We start from the raw sequence: 21,968 nt of genomic DNA on the forward strand, positions 1-21,968 counted from the left end.
AAAGGCAGCCGAGAGAGACCCAGGCTGTTAAAACACTGAATTTCCTGCAGACTAAATATATTCTCTAAAAAAAAAAAAAAAAGAAAAAAAAAGTGCTTCTAAGAGAACAATAACAAAATTCATCTCATGATCTTAAACCATGTGAGCACCACCTAGAGATTTAAAATTCAACAAATGCTGGCAGCGGTCTTCGTCCTACTGATCTGCCCTGAAAACGCTGATGCATTTACAGTAAATCCCTAACCAGGCCAGTTGTGCAACAAGTTGAAGTGACACAAAGTATTAACACTTATGGTGGTGAGTCAAAATCAAACAAACATCCTTCTTTTATAAGCTTTCTCACAGCGTGTAGTAGCATGTACTGCGAGTAATGAAACATCTGTTTGCCCTGACTCTCGCAACCCAGCCCGTGTTGCAATCATTCTGCAGGGCCAGGCTGCACGTTAGGGCTTTGGTTAGATGAACAGCATCGGCAATGGACAATGCTCATCTCAGTTGATTCAGGAAGAATGAAATAAAAAAAAAAAACAACCAAAAAAACTCTTCAAGAGCCAGTTTTCCTGTGTAGAAAATAAAAAAAAAAAAAGTACTACATTGATAAGTATGTGAAACTAATTTTAAGTCCAGACTGAAAGACTTATTTCGATGATACTCGCAGTTTATCCAACTGCCCAGAATGTCCCTTTTCAGCAGGTGTAGGTAGGGGCAGAAAAGTGAATTATAAAATAGGCTTAGGCAGTTCACTCTTGTATGAAGTTACCCGCTGTGCTTCAGACGGAGAAGGTTTCCCCTTCTGCATGGGGGCACGGGTCTCCCTGACGGCCCTGGGCTTCTCCGCATCGCCCAGCGTGAGGCAAGGCTCATCTCCCCCCCTAACCTTCCTCCCCCCGATTAAGTTTTGCTCTTGACCACAAAGACTTGGCCCTGTTTGCTCCGTCGCGTCACCAGCACAAATGGAGTCAACAAAATTCCTGGGAGTCAGAAATTTAAGACTCGATGCAGCAGAACATGTTCCAATTAAATATAGACATACTCTCATTTCCCACCAGCTCAAATGCATACTTAAAAAGCAGTTGTTTAAGGGCTTTGCTGACTAGAAATAGTTTCCTGTGTCAGTGAACGCTTTTGCATTAGACGTTAAAGATTATGTCTGCTTTGGGTATGAGTGATGACAGTAAGCTGTGCAGTCCTACCAGCTCCTACAGAACTGGGGTTTGTTCGGGTTTTTGGGGGTTTTTTTTTTCAGCCCAACAAGGAATCACATGCAGTAAAATTTGTATATCACTACAGCAAAATTCACAGAAAGATTTCCCTACGAAAAGTTTCGTTTTAAAGGGAGAGGTTGTTGCTCAGAGCTTGCTCAGCATTAAGCCTTTAGGCAAGTTCCCGAGGAAGGTATGAAAGGCTTGCATTCTCATTTACTGCATTTCTATACTGCGCTCAGTAATGTTCAGAGGAAAATTCACCCGGTCTCCTGCTTTAATGTGTTTTTCTTCCAGAGTGTCTGTGCAGAAGCAGAGTTAATGATTCCTGCAAGATCACCCTGCCTCCCCCTCTCAGTTCTGAAATACTTCCTCGGAATTTTTTTTTTTATTTTTTTTTCCAGGGGAGGAACTTTTCTTGCTCATTTACGACCCCAGATTACTGATCTAACTCTGTTTGTAATGCAATACTTGAACCCTTCAATCAGAACCGGGATATAGCACCCACAGAGATTAACAGAGAATCCAACTCTTTGGAATTCCCCCTTATTTCTGACTGTGAGTGATAGAGTGTCCTATTAAGAAATCAGCAAGGTAACCCAGTCGACAGCCTGCAGCTGCCGGTGGTTTCACTCTTGTCCCTTATCTCCCCTTCCCTCTTTTTCTTTCAGATCACTGCATATTTTATCATGTCACGATTTAAATTTCGAGCTCTCTGGCTCAGGACTGTGTCTTTATCTGAATTTGTAAAGTTCACAGATTTAGGTACTCAAAAAACGGTTAGAAGAGCACGAGCTTAGGAAACTTAGAACAACTGTGTAAATTAAAAATCCTTCCCGTCCAACAGGGTCTCTCCATCGTCTTCCAGCTCCATGAGCAGTGAGCAGAAATAACAGACTTGCTTGTATCAAACGGACTCTACTGTTTTTATTAATCAGTGTTACATGAACAGGTTAGTTAAAAAAGCTACAGTTTGTGAAATATGTCATCTAGCTACAAGATACAAATCCAGGCCAATTGCCACGGTATCTATTGATGCTCAGCCACTGTAAAAAATTTACAGTTTGTTTTCTGATATACAAAACCTCAAGCAAACATGCCTTGTTAAACGTTCAGTAAAGCTCACGGCATTCTACTACACAGTTTCATATAGTGTTTTAGTGCAAAAGGAAGTACAAATATAAAAATACTGAGGCTTGAATTAAAAAAAAAAGAAAAAAAAGAAACCACCAACAAAAAAACCCAAGCAAGCCGTGGAGTTAGAGGTGAGTGTCTGCTATGGGTATTCTTCTAAGCTCTACGATCTGGGAGTTAGCCATGCTGCCACCGTCCTGGCTGCCATGACAAGATTCGTTATCGCTGATGCTGAGACCCGCACCTGAAACAGCGAAACAAACAAACAAACAAACAAAAGAATCCGTGAGAACGAAATCCCGACACAAAAAAAATGGTCATATTGTATCCGGCTCTGCTTTATTCTGGTTGTTTAAATGCTTCCCTACCCAACAACGATGTGGCAAGTTTCCTCTTACTAGTCTACAATTCTGGAACCACAGATTATGACATTATCTGACGTAGTTTTGTACCATCCAGATACGCTTTTTCATAATTCCACTGCCAGTCACTTTATTTGTCTCAGTAAATGGTACAATAGCTATTCAGAGATTGCCTTGAAATCACAAGAGCATAAATCAAGGCCTGGCTTCGGCTGGGTTCGTGGTCTGGCTGTTACAGTCTGGTATTTCCAAGGACTTCTTCATGAAGAATTGATTTTTAATGATGCAATTTCCCTGTTAAACTATAATTCCAGCTGTTTTAATAGGATTGTAATTTCAACATGAGAAAAGATGCTGACTAAATATTCTTTAAACCCACATTTGGCACAAGCTGGTGCATTGTGTTTTTCTTCTACTGTGAAAGAATACTAGACTTTGGTCCATGGAAACTTCCAAAACATGTCTAGAAGAGACCTCAGGAGGCCACCTTCTCCATCCTTTTGTCACAGGAGTTCTGCTAGCTTGTTGCTTCTCTGTTTTGGGGGTGGGGGGTGGGGTGGGGTTTTTTTGGGCAGGAGGTTTGAGTTGATTAGTGTAAAGTTACATAATCCTGCACTAGGTTTTATGAAATCTGTATTTTTTCCGACCACTCCTTCGAAGAATATCAGTTGTAACTATAAACTTCAGCGTGTGTTCAGCTCCTCTCTTTGAGTTGCAGAGCGAATTCTGAAAAATACATGGATTTTGTCAGGGTTTAGAACACTTGGGCTTTAAATTTGTTGTGAATTGTAGAATCATAGAACGGTTTGGATTGGAAGGGACTGTAAAGATCACCTAGTTCCAACCCCCTGCGCTGGGCAGGGACACCTCCCACTAGACCAGGTTGCTCATCAGTGTAATTAGGCATGGTGTTTTCAAGACAGACTAATTTCAGGCATGGTCTTGCAGCAATGTCACTTAAAAATAACTAAGCAAGTTATTCATTTTGGGGCAGAAATAGATCTGTAACTACATGCAGTTCAAGGGAGTTACAAAGGAACGACATTTGGCTCAAAAAGCCCCAAACGGGGTGTGCTGTGAGAGGCAGTGATTTGCATTTTTATACTAAAAATTATTTTCAGGAATTTCTATCAGTTGTACAATGCATCTCTTATTTCTGCCTCAGCTGATATTCCAGACTTTGGCTTGTATGGCAAAAGACAAGATAAGGGTCATGACTTTTTTTTGAGTTACCTCATAACTTTCTATGCCCCCTATTGTTCCACTTCCCAAGAAGAGTACAGAAAATGGGGCAGTGGTGGGATGTTCCTTTGCTGTGGGAAGTCAGGGTGCAATCTTGAATATGGAGCTTGGTCTAGAGAACCTGAGATGAAGAAGCTACAGGACTGGGCAGGCTTTCCTGCAGAGGTCTGGGGGTTGTCCTGGTAGAGGCCCAACTCAGGTACAACACTGGGTGAACCCAGCCCTACTGCATCCAGGTGAAAAGTGGGTATTTCTGCATCGTGATCCTGCTTATACGTGGTTTTGGTGTTTGGGTCGCCTTGACATCATTGACACCTACTAGATGAGTCCTGTTCTTGGGTCTGTATGACCCAAGACTCTTGAGACACCAGCAATTACTGTCAGAGTATGACAAGAGTAAAAGTCCATCAACGTACAGAGATATAATAATAAAGACAGGAAGATTAGGCTCTGAATCATTAAAATACTTGTTTATAAGTATACTGAAGATGATTAAGCTGTACTTACTGATTTAAATTTATATGCATATTTGACCTTTTCATTGAATCATTTTCCTAATAACTAGATGCTGCTTGAGAGTCCTGGGAAAAACAGCAATTGCATCAGCAAGTTATTTGTTTTTTTTTCTTATCTTCTCTAAAACTGTTTGTTTTAGAAAGGAAACATGAGTGTAATAGAGAAGATAAATCAGACTGCTGTATTTACCATTTGGGGATGGAAGAACAAGGTAATAACCTTGAAGTAAATAAAATACTTTGAATGGAGACACATAACAATACTTCTCATGTAGCACCAATTCATTCAAAACATTTATTTAGGCTGAAGAGGGTACAAATTTCAAAAAGGGAAAAAAAAACATTATTGAAAACATTTAAAATCGTATTATATAAATATGATCATTCCGGGTTCAGATTTTAAGATGAACACTGACTGTTGGGGTTAGAAAGATATTTGTCTTACTGGTGGTTATAGTGCAATTACTCAGCACGGTGTTTCTTTAAGAAAAGAATCTTTTGCTGGTCACTACAAAAAGATTGGATACCAGTCAAATACGTTACTACATTGTGTATGTTCTTAAATACATATGTGCATACTTTGTGAATACTTTGTGCAAAGTAAGACGAGATTTTTTTTATTTTTTTTTTTTGTTACCGAGGTTCTTATCAGGAACTTGGTAAACCAGATACTGAAGTAGGCTACTTTGGGTTTACAAGGGCCTTGTTCTGCTGCTGATGCAAAGACAAACTATGCAAGGGCTGATCCTTTTTAGGAATGAGAGCTGAAATGTAACCAGGATACCAGCTTACCAAACAGTCGGCAGAGAGGGAAGGGTACGACTGTTTACACGATGGAGTTTCACGGAGTTCATAGGTCCAGCTTGTTCTCAGATTAGAGCAGAATTAAACACAATCAGATCCAAAAAAGCTCCCCTAGAGATGCTAGAGTTGGATGATAGCTACGTAGCAGGGAGTATTACTTTTCCCCAATTTGCGAAGAAACTATTTTAAGAAGAAGACGCAGGAAAATGAGGCCTTTCTTCCTCTCTTTCTGTATCAAAGGACTAGCTAGGAGCTGAAAAGTCACAGCTGGCTTTGCAAGCCCAGCGAGATCCCTCCAGTGACATCTACTGGTTGAAGGATTGCCTCAGCGCATTCCTACGTGCCCTTGAACACCAGCTGTTATCATCTGCTTGTTCAGAGATATCTCAGACTTTCACTAAAACATTGTAAGGGAGACGGAGTTTGTTTTGTAATTACCCTACTTATATCTCTGGGGAGACTTTTTATCTCATAAGCACTTCCATCTTCCATCTTGCTTTCTGAATAAATCATGTCTCATAATGTATGTTTAAGATGTATTAGATAGAAATAAATATGCTAAATGAACCAGCTTTAATTCTTCTTTCAGGGTTTTGACTTTACAGAAATGACACCAACAGAAATGCAGACTTCTATGAATAAAGTTCAGATTGGACTAAAAATGCTTCCTGGGTATTATACAGTCACGTTCAACAGCTAACAGATCGCATATTTGTGAGCAATCACAGATGAGAAGTTGAATGAATATGCAAACTGGCTATCCTTCCTTCCTTTTTTTCTGTGAAGAGAGCCCTTCAAAACAGAAATTACGTGGTTTCGTAAGGCTGGGCAAGAAGCTGGCACTTTGCCACCACCTACAATTAACCTGCCCCGTGGCAGACAGTCTCCAGGATGTTGCACTGAACACCTTTCAGAAATTTAAATTTCAATTTTTTCCTCTAGTTCTAGCCCAACATGAGACACCTAATTCTTAAAGCAGGCACCTACAGCGATAACACCAAGGTTTACAAAAGTCTGACTTTGGAACCCTAGGTGTATTGCATTGAAAGTTACGAGTTGATTTATATAGCATCATTATTGTAATAGCTCTGTTTGTGCGGGGTTTTTAACCTATATAGTATATTTTTTACAAGTATTCTTCATGTAGAATATTTATTTAGGATTTATCACATATGCCTCTATTAAGAGCAAAAATACACTGGATGTGGATGTAGCAATGTCCTCCATTGATACTGTCCGGTATATATTTGGAAAGTACCAAAAGGTGTGCTAGGCTGCTATTCTCCACGCTAACCTGTAAAAGTCTTTGCAAACACCTTCCTACAGGGGTGTGTCGCCAGTCAGCACTGCAGGGGTCTGAGCCTCCCTCAAAGGCTTTGCTGTGTTTTGCATTCACGTCTCACCCAAAGGAAGGAACTGGTTCAGTTTTGTGCATCACAAAAGGGGGAGGACAAGAGCATTTGTCGGAGATGGGGATATGGATGGAGACTCCAAGATCAGGAAAGCTAGTGTGCATTTATGGTATTTACGCTTTCGAGCAAAGCTGATGGAGAGTGTGTTGCTCTGGGACAGATTCCATCTACTTTTATCCCTTTTTAACTCCCCAGCTCTAACCAGAGTAGAAGTCCTTAGGGAATTCTGCTACATCGGGCTTTAGCCTCACTGACAGTAACGTATGACTCTGTGACAATCTGGAGGGCAATGGTCTTATTAAATTGCCTATCAATGTAAACCACGCATAAGAAATCAGAGCAAAACGCTCCAAAATGACAGTGCTTTTAAAGTTAATTAGTGCAATTAACAAAAACTAATTAGTAAATAATTATCCTCAGTAGAAGCTAAGCCTTTTGTGAATTATAAAAACCACAAATGAAATATAATAAAATAAATATTTTATGCCAAACTCATAAACATTAAACAACATGTTTTAGCACATATCAATAGGCAGGATGTATCCCTAAATTATTTTTTCCTGCCATAATTGTTCTATAATTTCCTTCACATAAACTGCCTTGGAGCTGGCTGTCCTTCCAAAAGATTCCCACAGTGTAAGAGATGAGGTGATGCAGTGACCATCGTGAATCCTAACCCTATATTTCTGTATGGACACGAAGTTATTTGATGGAAAGGAGGAATTCATTGCTAAGGCACTCAGAGACCATGGCTTTATGATATAAGAAGTCCAGCTTTGGGATTTCTTGCACCAAACAAAAAATTCTACGGCCACGTGATGCAAAGGTTGCATAAAGCTATCAGAAAAGCTGGCTAAGAAACAGTACGCTGTTGTCCACCTAATTTGCTAGAAATGCAGTCGTATGCCTTCATCTGACCCAGTCGGTGTTTCAGGTTAATCTGTAATTAGGCCCAGCATTAATGATTACGGAACCAAGGGCTAAGTGCACAGTTCTACAACACATTTCTTTAGCAATAAGGCCAAGTGTGCCAACGCATCTATTTGCAGAGCTGCGCTGCGAACTGCAAATTACTAAACCACTGCAAGTTAAAGAATAAAGTTGTGCTGTGGGGGTTGGTTTGATTTCTTTTTTAACCTGCACCAGGCGTCCTTCGTTTCTACCGCCCAGAGCGGCCAGCTGCCGCACAAGGGTGGGGCAAAGGGGGAGGAACGAGATTTTAGCGTTGCTGTGATTATACCCTCATTCTCACTGATCTTGGCTGCCAGATTAAACCTCGCGGCTACAGACAGCGAGCATAAATTAAAGTAACCTTCAGACAGCTCCGAACGACATAAGCAGAAAGGACAGATGAAGTGCAAAGAGGCATAAAGACATTTTTGCATACTCCTCTGCTAATCAGTGCTGATCCTCAGCCAACCTTCTGAGTGGGAGCTAATATTTTAGCACAGCTACGGCTGAGTTTGGTTATAGATTGACAGCTTTAGGTAAGGACAGATAACAGAGGTTTCTGTTTCTGCTTATCAGAGGTAAAGCTCAAGCAATATTAGAGCAAGCATTTCTATTCTTCCTTTATACCCAAAAGCTGTACCTCCCCCGTTTAGGAGTGATAAAAACAGCTAATGTGGTGCAAAGCACCTTTTTTGCCCTGCTCTCCCAGGGCCTTGTCTGCTCCAGATGAGGAATTCTCAGCCCACTGAAATAAAGCCTGGTCTAAAAAGGTTTGAGAAGCACTGCTTACAGCAAAAGACAGAGAAGAGCAAGGGGGCAAAAAGGCACCCAACTGCCCAGACATTTTAGCCTACTTGGAGAAGAGGTGTTGGTCTTCCAGTTGCTGATGGCCACTGCTTCCTTGGAGCTGGGACTGGTGCTCAAATGGCATCAAACTGACTTGGAGTCGCAAGGGGAGAGGGAGAGAGATAGGGAGAAGAAGAGGAAAAGGAGAAGTCTCTAACCTGAGTTGTTGCGGTTTCATGTGAGTACGAGCAACAATCCAAGAGAGGAAGGAGAGACGTGCTGCCAGGAGGGACCGGGAGACAGGTTCCTCTCGGTGCCTGCTAGCTTAACTGTACCATAAAATTCCCGGCAGACCACAGCTCGGTGAATAAGCCTGTACTGCCAAAGACAGAAGAAATCCCACTTTCCACCTCCTCATCTGCCTATTTATTGCTTCCATGCGGTTCCCTGCCTCTTGCCATGGGGAGCACCTTGACTCCTTGGCCATGCACTGAACTGGACTCGAGAGCAGGTCTGGATGAAAACAGTAAAACAGATAAAATTTTTAGTTACAGAAGAGCTCACCGTTTTTGGCTTAAAGATTGTGTTGAGATACAGCTTCTACCTAAGGCAGTAGCTGATAAACATTTACTTTGCTGGTTAAAGCTACTCTAGCCTCAACACCATCTCTTCATTTTGGCATGTTCAAATATTGTGTGTGGGCCTGGAACCAGATTGGACAACTGATTTGGCTTAGAAATAATCTTTTTTGCCCCTGTAATGTTGCTGGGGACACAGTCTGGGCACACCAATAAGTATTGGGGTAAAATGGTCAGGTATTACTTGAATTAGTAACAGAAACAAAAATATTTTTCTCCAACTGCGGCCTGAGGTCTCTGCTTCAAATCACATTAATACAAAAGACTCATAAGATAGTAACATATTGATAAAGAAGGCTGAAAAATTTATATAAAATAATCAAAATCTGGTTCTAGCCCTACTTCCTTTAGAAGGACTGAAAACAAATTAACTAAGGATGGAGCTTGAGGATTTATTATAAAAATCATTAAATGCTAAAGTTGTGGTGAATTATATTAACCACGCGTTTTAACTACTGCTGTTTCTAGATTGTTCTTCATGATTTAAGACTCAGTCCTCCACAGTGTGTAGAGTTTACTGCAGAAAATAGGCCAACTGATGCCGACTCAGCCAATTAAGCAGTAAACATCGTGTGCGATGGTGGGAGTTTTAGATGTGAATGGCTTCGGATCGTATTAACTATCTATAAATTATCTGGCTTCCTTCAAAATATTCAGGAAGGAGTAAAAAAGTAAAAGCTACCTTCTCAGGTACTTAAAAAATGTTTGCAACTGTAAGCCTATGCACCTAGATTTGAAGGTCTTGCCCAAAATCTTTATCTGCATAACAAAGTAAAAGTAGTCTGCAAAATGTCCAGGAAAGTTAATAGGTGCAATACAGATTTTGTGACAATCTTCATAAAAATTTGTATTTCTCAGCACTAGGCCAGTTATTAGTCTTCCAGTTTTCTTCATAATTAGAAGAGCTTCCTGCAATGGAAATTAGCTTAGGAGGTAAAGTATTATGAATATAGTGAATAAAACTACCCCTTCATTATTCCTAGTCTTCTGACCAGTTTAACTGTTTTCCCTTGGTGTCACTGAAGGGATCAAACTCCTGAAATTATTGGTGCCAGAGCACTTAACCTGCTAATGTCACCGGTACCTCGCTGCTGTCTCTTGCAAGGCTTGATGGTATCCCCAAAGATCATTCATAGGTGACCTCCTACTGCCAAGCCAGTGCATTTATATTTCACCTGGTGGCTAGACAACGTGTGTTTGGGTTACCATCTGTAGGTCTTATCAGGTGGTGCTCCTTTGCCTTCGTGGTCATCTTATCAGTCATTCCCATATTGACCTATCTTTGAATCAGGTTTCACTTCATTTCTTCCACCTGTGACCACATCTGGCTATCTATTTATATCATCATTTGAATAACCTTGATTTTCATTGGTGGAGTGGGTGGGATGGCAGAAAAGTAATAGATAACTGAGGGCAAAGCCTGGGATTTTGAAGACTTGACCTCTAAGGCTACTGAGAGGAATTTGATTACAAATTTTTTGTTTTATAGGTGCAGTTTGATTGTGGGCACCTGGAGTGGCCTCCCCTGCTTCCATTCTCCAGCAGCATGGTGAGCTCATCACACGTGGCTCTTGTGTTTGAGCAGAAGTCTAGTTTATCTTTCTAGCGTACACTGTTTTTCAGATTGAAATGTATTTTGTATAAGTAATTTGTCCTACACTTATTGGGAAAATCAATTTTTATGAAGTTATGCTGCTTTTCACGGATATATATGCACATATAAAAAATAAAGATAATCGTTGTATATACTCTATATATCAATTTGAAAAATAAAGGAAAAGAAGACAAGACAGCCCATGGCTAGAGGCAGCAAGTTAGCCATTTAAGCACTTGTGAAAAAATGTCAGATCCTCCAATCTGCTGTTACTTTCTGTAGGTCTGCTTATCATCATGACTCAAAACATTTTTTGCAGACTCCTCCTCTGTTATTTTAGATAGCCTGCACAATATTTTTCATGCAATAGCAGTCCAGGGCAAAGCCATTTTACCTCATATTTTCACTGGCAATCAGATTGTATTAACGGATCTCATTAATCGGGTCTCAGGGAATGGTGACGCCATTAGGGGTGAAGAACACATAACCTTTGAGGAACAGGGAGAAGAGTCACTCACCAGTCTTTAAAGCAAATATTAGGTCATCAAACTCCTGTGATTCCTCATCAGCAACCAATGAGCTGGTACTAAATCCCCCAGAAGGGTGGAAAACATTGCCATTTTGTGGACTCTGCTTAAAGGCAGCACTAGCTTGACTAGCAGGCTGCAAGGATGCCCTCTCCCAGTCTGCAGGCACCTGTAAAGTTTAAAAAGACACAGAGATGCAGTAACCATCAAAACTATAGTACAGAAACTGAAAAGTATGACCAGAGCTAAACTCAAGACCAAGAGATTTTGGAATCAGCTATTCTGTCACTTCTATAGTGAACCAGGTAGCCTTTTTTTGCCCCCTAAAATAAATAAATTATATATACATATATATATATATAAAAGTAACTTGATTACAAGTCATTTAACATGTGTTTATTATGCCTGTCCTAGTTATCTCAAAAAGTTAAAAAAAATTACTATTTTTGAACATTGGCCCCTGTTATGGAGAACTTTAAATTAAAGCACTGAAAGGTTCCAGCTCACTCCACTCTTACCACTGCCTCTTCCTCTGCTGGACCGTCTTCTCCTTTCCATAACCACTAATCATAATTACTTCCCATTATATGATCTACAGTTGGCAACCCACTGCTTCCCATGTTTACCAATACAATATTTTGAAGTAATTTGTCAGTCTTTGAAGGTTCTGGTGGTGGTATAAAGCCCTTCAGCTTTGATATCAACTTCGCTATAGTTCATCTGCCACTTGAGTTTAAGGTGGAGCCGCACAAAGAATCAGAATTTCAGTTCTTGAGAAAAGACGTGGCTTTGAAAATCTATTTCCTCCTTAAATGTGATTAAAAGCCAAAATACTGAACTCTAAAAAATATATATTTTAGGACAATCAAAATGTATTTCCTTGGTTTATTGCTCATCAACTGCTCAGTAGCCCCAGAACATACAAGCTTGCCATGTAGAGTCGAGAAGCTATGCTCTCCACTAAACTGGGGAGTCAGGCACCACCTTAGATGAGACGCTGAGAAGTCAAATAAATTCAGTGGTCTGCCAGAAGGCAGCTGAGGAGCTTTAAAATCCGGACAAACCTACTGTCAAGCAGGTAGAGAAAGGGGCAAAACTGCTGCCAGGTGAGCAGCTTGTTTTCCACAAAAATCATTGCTAGTACCGACATGTTCCCTTGAAATATTTCAATTACATGAAATAACTTTTTTTTTTTCTTTTCCTGGAAAAACCGTTTAGCTGGAAAATTTTCGACCAGCTCTATCAACCTGCACATGTACATAGCAGCAAAAGTCACCTTGGTTTACTAGAGGTAGTGAAAAGTGATACTAGCAGCATCCCAGTTCCAGCAACAAACAGATTGAAAATCATCTCCCTCAAAATTTATTCCTTCCCTTCCCTTCCCTTCCCTTCCCTTCCCTTCCCTTCCCTTCCCTTCCCTTCCCTTCCCTTCCCTTCCCTTCCCTTCCCTTCCCTTCCCTTCCCTTCCCTTCCCTTCCCTTCCCTTCCCGCCTCGCCCCTCTTTTCCAAATTAATTTTATTCTACTTTTATTCTGTTCTATTAAAATTTCCAGAGATTTCACACAGCATGACTTTGGAAAATTAAAAACTTAAAACTCATCTAAGAACTATAGTAAGATGAAAAAATTAACTTGATGTTTTGATTTCTCATGACCTACTTTTGACCACACTTTAATTGGTCTCTATAACAACCTGAAGGTTCGAGTAGAAAAAGGGAAATTCTCTAGGTGGGATGTTACCAGGGAGTTGTAAGTTCCAAGAATATCACCATGGATAAAGATAACATTCAGATATCATTTTTTATGGTAAAAAAATAAATAATAATCCCCTCCCCCGCAAACACAACTTGTAATAATTAGCATCTCATTCCTGCGTATTACACTTCAGTACTGCCACGTAAATCTCCAGGTACATTTTCAATACACAAGGTAATGACTATAAAGCACTGTTACCTCTTCCATAGCACTGATGAGGTTCTGAGTGGACTTGCTGATCTCTCCACCGGCAGCTGGCAGACCACTGCCATGTGTGAAAAAAGCCGATCCTGGAGTTGTATGCCCATTCATGTCTACGGTATAACTTGCTTTCACAGGACAGCAAAGTTGGTTGTGCAGGATAAAATATACCACAAAGACATAAAGACCCTGAAACAGAGAGAGAACATCATCGTCAGGGTGTGAAATGAAGGGAGCTTAGATCAGAGTTTGAACGCAGTCATGGCAAGGTCCTCTATGCTGTCGCAGATGCTTTCCCTTACGCTAGCAATCCGTGCTTCAAAGGGCTGCAGCCAGTTTCTACAGAAAATAAGAGATGATATCACTGCCCACCAGAGATCTGGAAGTTAAAAGTAAGTTCATATCCTGGGGCCTCCAGCTAAACACACACACACACACACACGCACACACAAAGCACAACCCAAAAGAGCCATTGAAAATGATTATTTGGTTGAACCCACACAGTTGCAAAGCAAAGCCAAGATCCCAACAAGAACAAAACCAACTCGAGTTTCACAGTTGTCATAATAGTGAAAATGTGGTTAAGGGCCGCCTTTACAACAGGATTTGGCTGCCGGCCCCTAGCCACAATTCTGTATTTCCTGACTGACCTGCCGGCTCTTTGCATTCCTGCCCAAATTTCGATCTCGTGCAAACTGCACTGCTGCTGTCACAGATACCAAGTTGTAGCTATAAATTAGATGCACTATGATATCCACTAATTCAACACTTCAATTTGTGATTACTACAAAGGCTCTGCTGTATGCCTCTGCAGTTCTTCTTTAAAACTTGCTAATTTTGACCTTTAGACTTAGCCAAGAAAAGTATTATAACCATGTCTTCTGTTTGCAAAGAAATCCAGTGATTGAACTTCTTGAATATGAAATCTGACATTGTCTAATTCTTAAGTTGCACTAATACTGAGGGAAAAGAATCCATTTCAATTGATAAATAAACCAGTTCAATAATTAATAAAAAAGAGGTTAACCAAAAGATTACAAAAATCCTGGATTCTTCCTGATTGCTGCAATACAATTACATTTGCATTGTTTTTTTTGTATCTCACATTGTCCTCTAGACCCCTGAAACCAGTTGAACTAAGCAGAACAATTTATTGGAAAAGTACCCATTGGCATTAAAGTAATAACTGGGATTATAACTAGTAAAGAGTTTCACCTATTTATGTTTGGGAATTCCTAATGGAAGGAATCTTGAAAATACACGGAGACTGCAAATACGCAACATAGACGTTCATTACCCCAACCCTGTAAAACAGGCAGCACTAAACCACACTTTATGATCCACAGATTCATAATTTCTAATGCTAACACTATATGTCAAAACAGTCTGATCCATAATATCAAGTATATATAATATCAAATATCCAAGTGGTACATAACAGAAGTTTACGGGATTCGATGGGATTTCAATCTCAGCTGGTCAAGCACTGGGAATACCCTCACACAGCTGCTGTAAAGCCAAACAGCTCTGCGTGCACATTTTTAACAGCAAACCAGCAAACAAAAGTCTTAAAAACAACTATTTTGAGAGAACATTTTCCCACTTTTCCAGATTATTGTTCTTTGTCACGAGGACCCAGAACAGTTAACTCAGAGGAAATTTCTTTGTGATACGTGTAAGTAAATACATTCCAAAAACCTGATGCAAACACATGTTGCACTTAAGAGACACTAAAAAGGAACTAAAATGTCCTTTCATTCTATAAACAAATCCAAGGACTCTGATGTAGGTCAAGCATAATGGGACCAGCAAATGGACTTCTTTTAATTTAAGTTGTTTAATGGATGTGACGAGGATAAAAAACCTAAGAAGAACAGATAACAGTGACGACACTGAATTCAGAGCAGCCTCTGGCATTTTGGTCTCTAAGGACATAGCCACAAAAGTTGCACACACGTTTCAAGTGGTTTTGTACTTTTCAAGAAAGCCCATTAGCTGAAAATGCTGCACAGCCCTGTCTTAGAATTGCAGGGACGTAAGGCATTGGTGTGCAAAGCCTGTTTGCTCTCCTGTGCAGCCCCAAGTGTGGGCACTCATTCTTCCAAAACAAATAAACATGGAATAAAGTGCCACAATTATCTCTTTAACTCATTCCTGATTTAAGTCTCTGTGTGTTTCGGATAGTGCTGTTTCTGAGGAACTGTTGCTCTGGCAGAACCACAGAAAGGCATTTTGACACCCAAAGCATCCTCCTTACTGCCACTCCTGCCAGCTGCCGCCACTTCTGCCCCTCCCTGTCGTCCAGAGACGCAGACCCTCATGCAGGGCAGCAGGACAGCATCGCTGAGATGCATCGCCTCGCGTGGGACTCCTGCTGCAGACCTCCTTTCCTCAAGGCTGATAAGGATATGAGCGATTCAGAGAACTGCCACGTATTGATGGTGATGAGATGGCTCCTCTGGGTCTTTCCATAATAAGCACATGGACCAAGGTAGGTTATTTGACTTCTCCAAGGAAAGGAGGAGTCACACACTGGGTTAGCTCACAATAACAAAAACTGTCAGGTTTACTTCCCCTGCCCTTGTAAAATACCACTGCAATGCCTTACAAACAGAAGGTTAAGAAACTATTATAACTAGGAAAACCCAACTCTCTCAAGTAAGTTACGCGTTGACACAGGAACTGTGTTGCTGGGTAGAAGATTTCTTGCTTAGCTGGAAAAAGGATGGAACCTTCTTTGACCCATATTCCTACCCAAATCTAGAGTCTCAAGAAGATATACTCTGTAAAGGTGAGTTCTTATGTGCCACCACTGTGGTTTTGTCTGAAGCATCAAAAGGGGTTTGTGGTCTTACTTTCGCTACCCTGTGTCTCCATTGGAAACCACTGCAACTGAATTTTAGGAAATCAAAACAAGGCAAACGGTCCTGCCCAAACACGGAGTTCCAATGATCGTACACATGAAGATGCCATGGATCAAGTTGCATTGATCCGTGCTTATTTTAGCACCAGCAGCCACCAGGCTGTTTACTCGGAAGGAGCGTGGGCAGGATGCAGACACTCGCCTTGTGTCACTGCAACCACAGTTCCCACTATCTCAGTGGGTTTTTCCAAAATCACTAGTTTGAGAATTGAATTGTCCTTCATCAGACTTTCAATACTCATGATGTTCCTTTTCCCTTCATCCTTTAATATTGTAAAAATAGTCTTAAAGTACTATGAAAATAAGGTTGTTGGCATTGCAATATATGTTTCACTGTTTATCATACAAACAACTCTGGACAAGTTGGCACCACTTTACTTTTTCAAGGGACGCATGAACATTGTCCTTGACAGCTGGACAGGACATAACCTGTGAGGACATGGTGAGGGAAGCGGGCTTTTCAGTGTGAAGAAGGCTCAGGGGGTAATTAATAGCCATTAAATGCTATTAGCCTTCCAATGTACAAAAGGTGGTTACCAAGAAGACAGAGGAGCATGGGTTGGAGCCCCTCTGCTGTGAGGACAGGCTGAGAGAGCTGGGGTTGTTCAGCCTGGAGAAGAGAAGGCTCCGGGGAGACCTTAGAGCCCCTTCCAGTCCCTGAAGGGGGCCTACAGGAAAGCTGGGGAGGGGCTGTTTGCAAGGGCATGTAGCGATAGGACGAGGGGCAATGGTTTTAAACTAGGGCAGGGCAGGTTTAGATTAGACATTAGGAAGAAGTTCTTTACAACAAGGGTGGTGAGACACGTCCCAGGTTGCCCAGAGAGGTGGTGGAGGCCCCATCCCTGGAGACATTCAAGGCCAGGCTGGATGAGGCTCTGAGCAACCTGACCTAGTTGAAGATGTCCCTGCTCAGTGCAGGGGGGTTGGACTAGATGGCCTGTAAAGGTCCCTTCCAACCCAACACATTCTATGATTCCACGATTCTATGATTCTATGGCAGGAGAATGACATACTGGTCCTAAGTTGAAACATGGGAGGTTCCAACTGGATATTTACTATGAGGATAATTAAGGTCTGGAACAAGTTTCCCAAAGAGGCTGTGGAAAGTTCTCTACAGGAGAAGGTGGGAGGTTTTCCTGGTACATTTTATAATTTGTGGGAGGGTTTTGTGTATGCATGTGTGTGAGGAGGTTTCTCATACACAACAGCTTGATTTATTTATTCTGCAGAGTGACAGCTGCAGGAAGCTAGTAAACCATGGACAAACTTCCATAGCTGTCAATAAAAGGAGAGAGTACATTTTACACTTCATAAGATCACATGCAAAGCTGGTGGACCGATCCGTAGAAAGCTTTCATTGAGCATTTGACACTTGTAGTCTCTCTGTCCCTTTATCCTCTAATTCTGCATGTTCCAGCTCCCTGTGCTGCCGCTACAGTGTGTCTAAATTTGGAAACTGAGATAACTCTGCTAATAGTAATGAGAAAGGACACAACAGACTGTGGGCCATCAACAAACCTCTTCTTTATCTCCTGTTTACACACTGAGAGAAAGCCAAGATGCATACTGTATCCCATAATTTTAAATTGGTCTTGTAAGATAAAGGACTTTTATTGCTCTAATGAACACTAATACATCAAGGCATTAGATTATTTTTTTTAAAACTAAAATACACCATAATTCTCACACATGTATTTTCATCCATAGCCGAGATACCCTACACTGAAATTGAAAAATCTGTTTTTCCAAAGAGAAGTGGATTCAGATAATCTCACCTATTTTAGAGGAACAGTATTTCTATTTATAAAACTAAAGCATCTTTGCAGGACTTTTGGTAAAGAGAAGTCATTTGAGCACTCCATTTGAACAGCACCTCAACCTATTTCAGGGTATTTATCAGTACTAAAAAAAAATCCAGTGCACTCTACCGATGCACTCTTTGAGTTTTTATTTTAATTTGGAAAATTTTATTTGATAACTGTCATCATGTGACTATATCACCAATCGTGATGAAAAAACAACATGAAAGTTGTTTTTTCAAAGGAGACTATTTTAAGTGAAATCAGTGCTTGTGGAGAGAGCTTATAGAATCACAGAACGGTTTGGGTTGGAAGGGACCTTAAAGACCACCTAGTTCCAACCCCCTGCCCTGGGCAGGGACACCTCCCACTAGACCATGTTGCTCACAGCCCCGTCCAACCTTGTGTTAGACCACAAAAAGACCTCTGCGTCCAGAACTGGGTCACTATGATCCTTAGATCACCGTGGCTATAACATCACTATTATTTTTAAAGTTACACATTTATTGGTGCCAGGTGATAAAAACCCCAAGAAATCACACCAACAGGTATCTCTGCCAACAGAAGAGTTGTCTTTACTCGGATCAACTTTTGTGACATGCTGTCTGTAGTCACCATAGAGGAATTTCTGCATGCTGGTTTACACTCTGGTTAGTTTCACTTTAGTGTTTAATTTTATCAGGGTTTAATCTTATTCTCTGTCTGGACTATGCTAATTTACTCTTGGCAACCCGTCCTAGAAAGTCCTTTTCTTGTCAGTTTAATGGTCAGGCTGGGTGGCTGTCGATGGCCACGGGTGCTGCTGCCATTCCTGGTGGCAGCATCTTGGCTCATGCTTGTGCACCTTAATGCCTTAGCTGACTTCTTGTGAACTTCCCTGGGGATTTCACTAATTTACTGGAAGTTCTTATGTTGCAGACTTCTCTTTTCTCACGTAGTTTTCCATCACTGGCCAGTCAAAGCCTGCTTTGGATTAACACTGATTTGCGTAACAAGTGCCTACTGCTTTTGCCAAAATTGCTGGTCTGATTAATCCAGATAATTCGCATGTTTCACCATATCCAGGAAGCTCGTATCTACATGGCAAAAAAAGGTCTCACAATGTTAAAGGAACCATATTCAGGAAATTATAATCAGGGCCATTGTACAACGTGTGATATATATTTGGTGTGGTTGTCTTTCCTAATCTATTTTTGGAAGAAAATTAGACACGGAATTGAATATTCATATGCACAGTTATTAATGGTAGCCAAGTGACACACTTAAAGCATATATAATTCTCTATTTCCTACTGCAAGTTTCCTTGTTTTCAGAGATAATTATGATAAATTGCATACACAGCATTTTTGTGCTTGTCTAGATATCAAAAAGCAGACTTTAATGTACATTTTATTTTTCTGTATCTTCTTCAACCATATTTTTCTTTGAGAACAGCTTGAAGATCTTTTATTGGTGTCATCATGACAGAAGCATCATCTTATTCACATGATACTATATCCTACGCCATAACTTAAAATCTCCCACTCATAGCTCTCCACAAATATTAACCTTTGAAATGCAAATCAGATCCTTCTGTTTAAATCTAACTCTTTTTCTTTGCATTCAGATTGACTGTTGTGAAAGTCTTATCCCTAGCAGTGCAACCCTACCCACTGGTGATCACACTTAATAAGTTGATTTTGGACCTGCTGTGTATCATCAAGGGTTTGACTGTTATTTGCCATTAAGCACCATTTTTGATGAAGCTGTTACCATTCTTATCATTCATATCATTTCACTTATCACAGTTTCTATTGGGAACATTTACTGCTTATCTGCACTTTGCCGCCTGAAGTATTAACTCTCCATTTTGCTCTGGAGGAAAAGACTCGTGTCAGTTAAAGCTGAAGTTCTAAAAATTCACACCAAAACCAAAAGACAATGATAAATGTAATTGAGGACTGCCATCTCATACCATCTTGGTAGGCAGCTCGTAATACCACTTGTTGAACCAGTCACCACCGCACACACATACACATACATGCGCAGAAGTCACCTTAAAAATGGAACAAAGAAAAGTAATCATTCATGTATCTATCATTACATTAAGAATGTATTTACAGATTTGCACCAAGAGCTATTTTAAGTGCTTTCTGCTTCTTAAAGTTAAAATTCCACAGAGGAACAGGTTACGGGTAGATTTTATGGTGATAAAAATACTGTGCTTTCAGCATTATGAATACATTTTCCCAACATTAATGTAACACCTGAAACTTAGTCTAAACAGCCAAGTTTCTCTTTATGCAGAGCCAGCTATGCCAAGACCATGCTGAATCTTGCAGTTTCTACCCAAAGCCATAAATCCCTTTCTGGCAAACTGCATTCAGCTCAGATTTAGTCTACCACTTGGCTGAGGCTTACCTGAAAGGTTCACAAACTTTGGCAAACCTTTAAAAGGCAGATTTGCTTGGATACTTGGGATTCACTATAAATATTCCGCATAGCTCCCAGCACACTGTCAGCTACTCCCACACAACAGTCATTTGTACCTCTGATTTCAGCCCTGCAAGTATCAGAAAAGGTTTTGGAGTGGGATTTTTTTGTTGTTGTTGTTGTTGTTGTCGTTGGTTGTTTTAACAGGACAGACTGAAATTTTAAGAGAGGTGTTCAGCTTGAAGATGCACTGAAAATGCAGATAATTAGCCCAACTTGCCAGATGTGGAAATTGGGATAGTATAAGATTCCACCACTTCCTTCCAACCGTGTTATCCTGGAAATACCAAGAAAGCCCTATTTTCATATTTCAGCTTAGCTGAGGAAGAAATAAACGCTGAGTCGAAGACCGAAGGTACAAACAGTGGGACAGGCGTGATCTGTGGAAGGCAAACACGGGAGAGCCATCATGCAGAAGCAGCTTGCGATTCCCCTCCGCAGCTCTGGCTGCAGTCCCTCCTTAAGGAGCTCTGTGAGGTTTAGTAAATCACACCAACCACAGGTGGTCACAGGAGGCAGACAAAGCAGACAAGCACCCCATCGCCCCCTGTCTCTGCCCCATCTCTCTGCCCATGGCTTTCTTCCCCTCTGCTGGATAGCATCCCTTCATGAGGTCCTCTTCTCGTGGTTTGTGCCATGTGGAGGACCTCTCTGGTAGCAGAAAGCAGCCAGATCACATATCATTGAAAGGCAGAATATTTATCCACTGGTGAACCTTACACTAAAAAAGGAAAACCAGGAAGACCAAAAGACGTAAGGTTATTCCTCACATATTTTTCAACTGCATTGACTGTAAAGACCTAGAAATATCGGAGGTCATGAACTTGCACCTATGCTTTACAATATTTTGTAAACATTTACTCTCATACTTGCTTTCCAAGGTAAACATTTATAACCTTACATTTCAGCTCACACCCTACAGTCTAAGCCTACCACTGTTTTAATTTCTTTCTGAAACAGACAAGAAGTGGCGGATGAAAAAGCCTTTGTCACCTACGCCCCCAGGTCAAGAGTCCCCGTCTGACAGCGTTAGAGCAATTAATGCTCAGGTTATACCCAAAAGCAGGCTGAAAGCTAGCATAGGAAAGCAATACCCATGAGGAGAATTAGCAATGGAGGAAGTTTCATTCAGGGACCATACGAACCAGCATCACTGAATACAGGTCAACCTTTAAAAAGTCCAAGAAAGTGCTATTTCTGCAGCATATTAATGTACCATTCTTATTATTACATTTTGTTAAAGCAATAGCTTCTACTTATGTATATTAATGACAAATACATGAGAGTTAGAAGAAACAAGGAACTGCAAGTCAGCATTGCCAGACAGGAAGAGAGAAAAGAGAGAAGCTAACTTTGTGTTTATTGCTGAACTTTTACTTGCTAATACAGAAAATCTCAGAATGAGGAGTTGAGGAAAGGCTAGAAGTTATTGCCAGAACAACATTTTTTCCCCTTTAATTGATTCTTTCAGTGTCATAATCTCTCTTATGTCTACTATTATCTCTCTATTTCTTGCTACTCTGTGATATCTGACTGAGAAATTGGCCAGGCCGTTTATTTAGCAGCATTTCGCTGCAGTGCCATAACTGAGTAAAACTCTTAACTGACTGGTGCAACTTCAGAAGCCATAAACGCAAGAAACCTTAAGAAAA

At 40.7% G+C, this 21,968-nt stretch overlaps 1 protein-coding gene across 16 annotated transcripts in view; it reads right to left on the reverse strand.

Annotated features, from left to right (window-relative positions):
- Positions 1–2,117: 2,117 nt before the first annotated feature.
- ADGRV1 (adhesion G protein-coupled receptor V1) overlaps positions 2,118–21,968 on the reverse strand; it is a 304,201-nt gene continuing 284,350 nt past the window's right edge. For all 16 annotated transcript variants that reach the window (XM_054186136.1, XM_054186133.1, XM_054186132.1 and 13 more), the window contains 3 exons: positions 13,120–13,311; positions 11,159–11,336; positions 2,118–2,580 (listed from right to left, as the gene is read on the reverse strand). In XM_054186136.1, the coding sequence (XP_054042111.1) occupies positions 2,462–2,580; positions 11,159–11,336; positions 13,120–13,311 (489 nt within the window). In that variant the 3' untranslated portion in view covers positions 2,118–2,461. The remainder of the gene's footprint in view (positions 2,581–11,158; positions 11,337–13,119; positions 13,312–21,968) is intronic.

Source organism: Rissa tridactyla, chromosome Z (genome assembly GCF_028500815.1).
Source record: "Rissa tridactyla isolate bRisTri1 chromosome Z, bRisTri1.patW.cur.20221130, whole genome shotgun sequence".
In the NCBI taxonomy this organism is placed as follows: domain Eukaryota; kingdom Metazoa; phylum Chordata; class Aves; order Charadriiformes; family Laridae; genus Rissa; species Rissa tridactyla.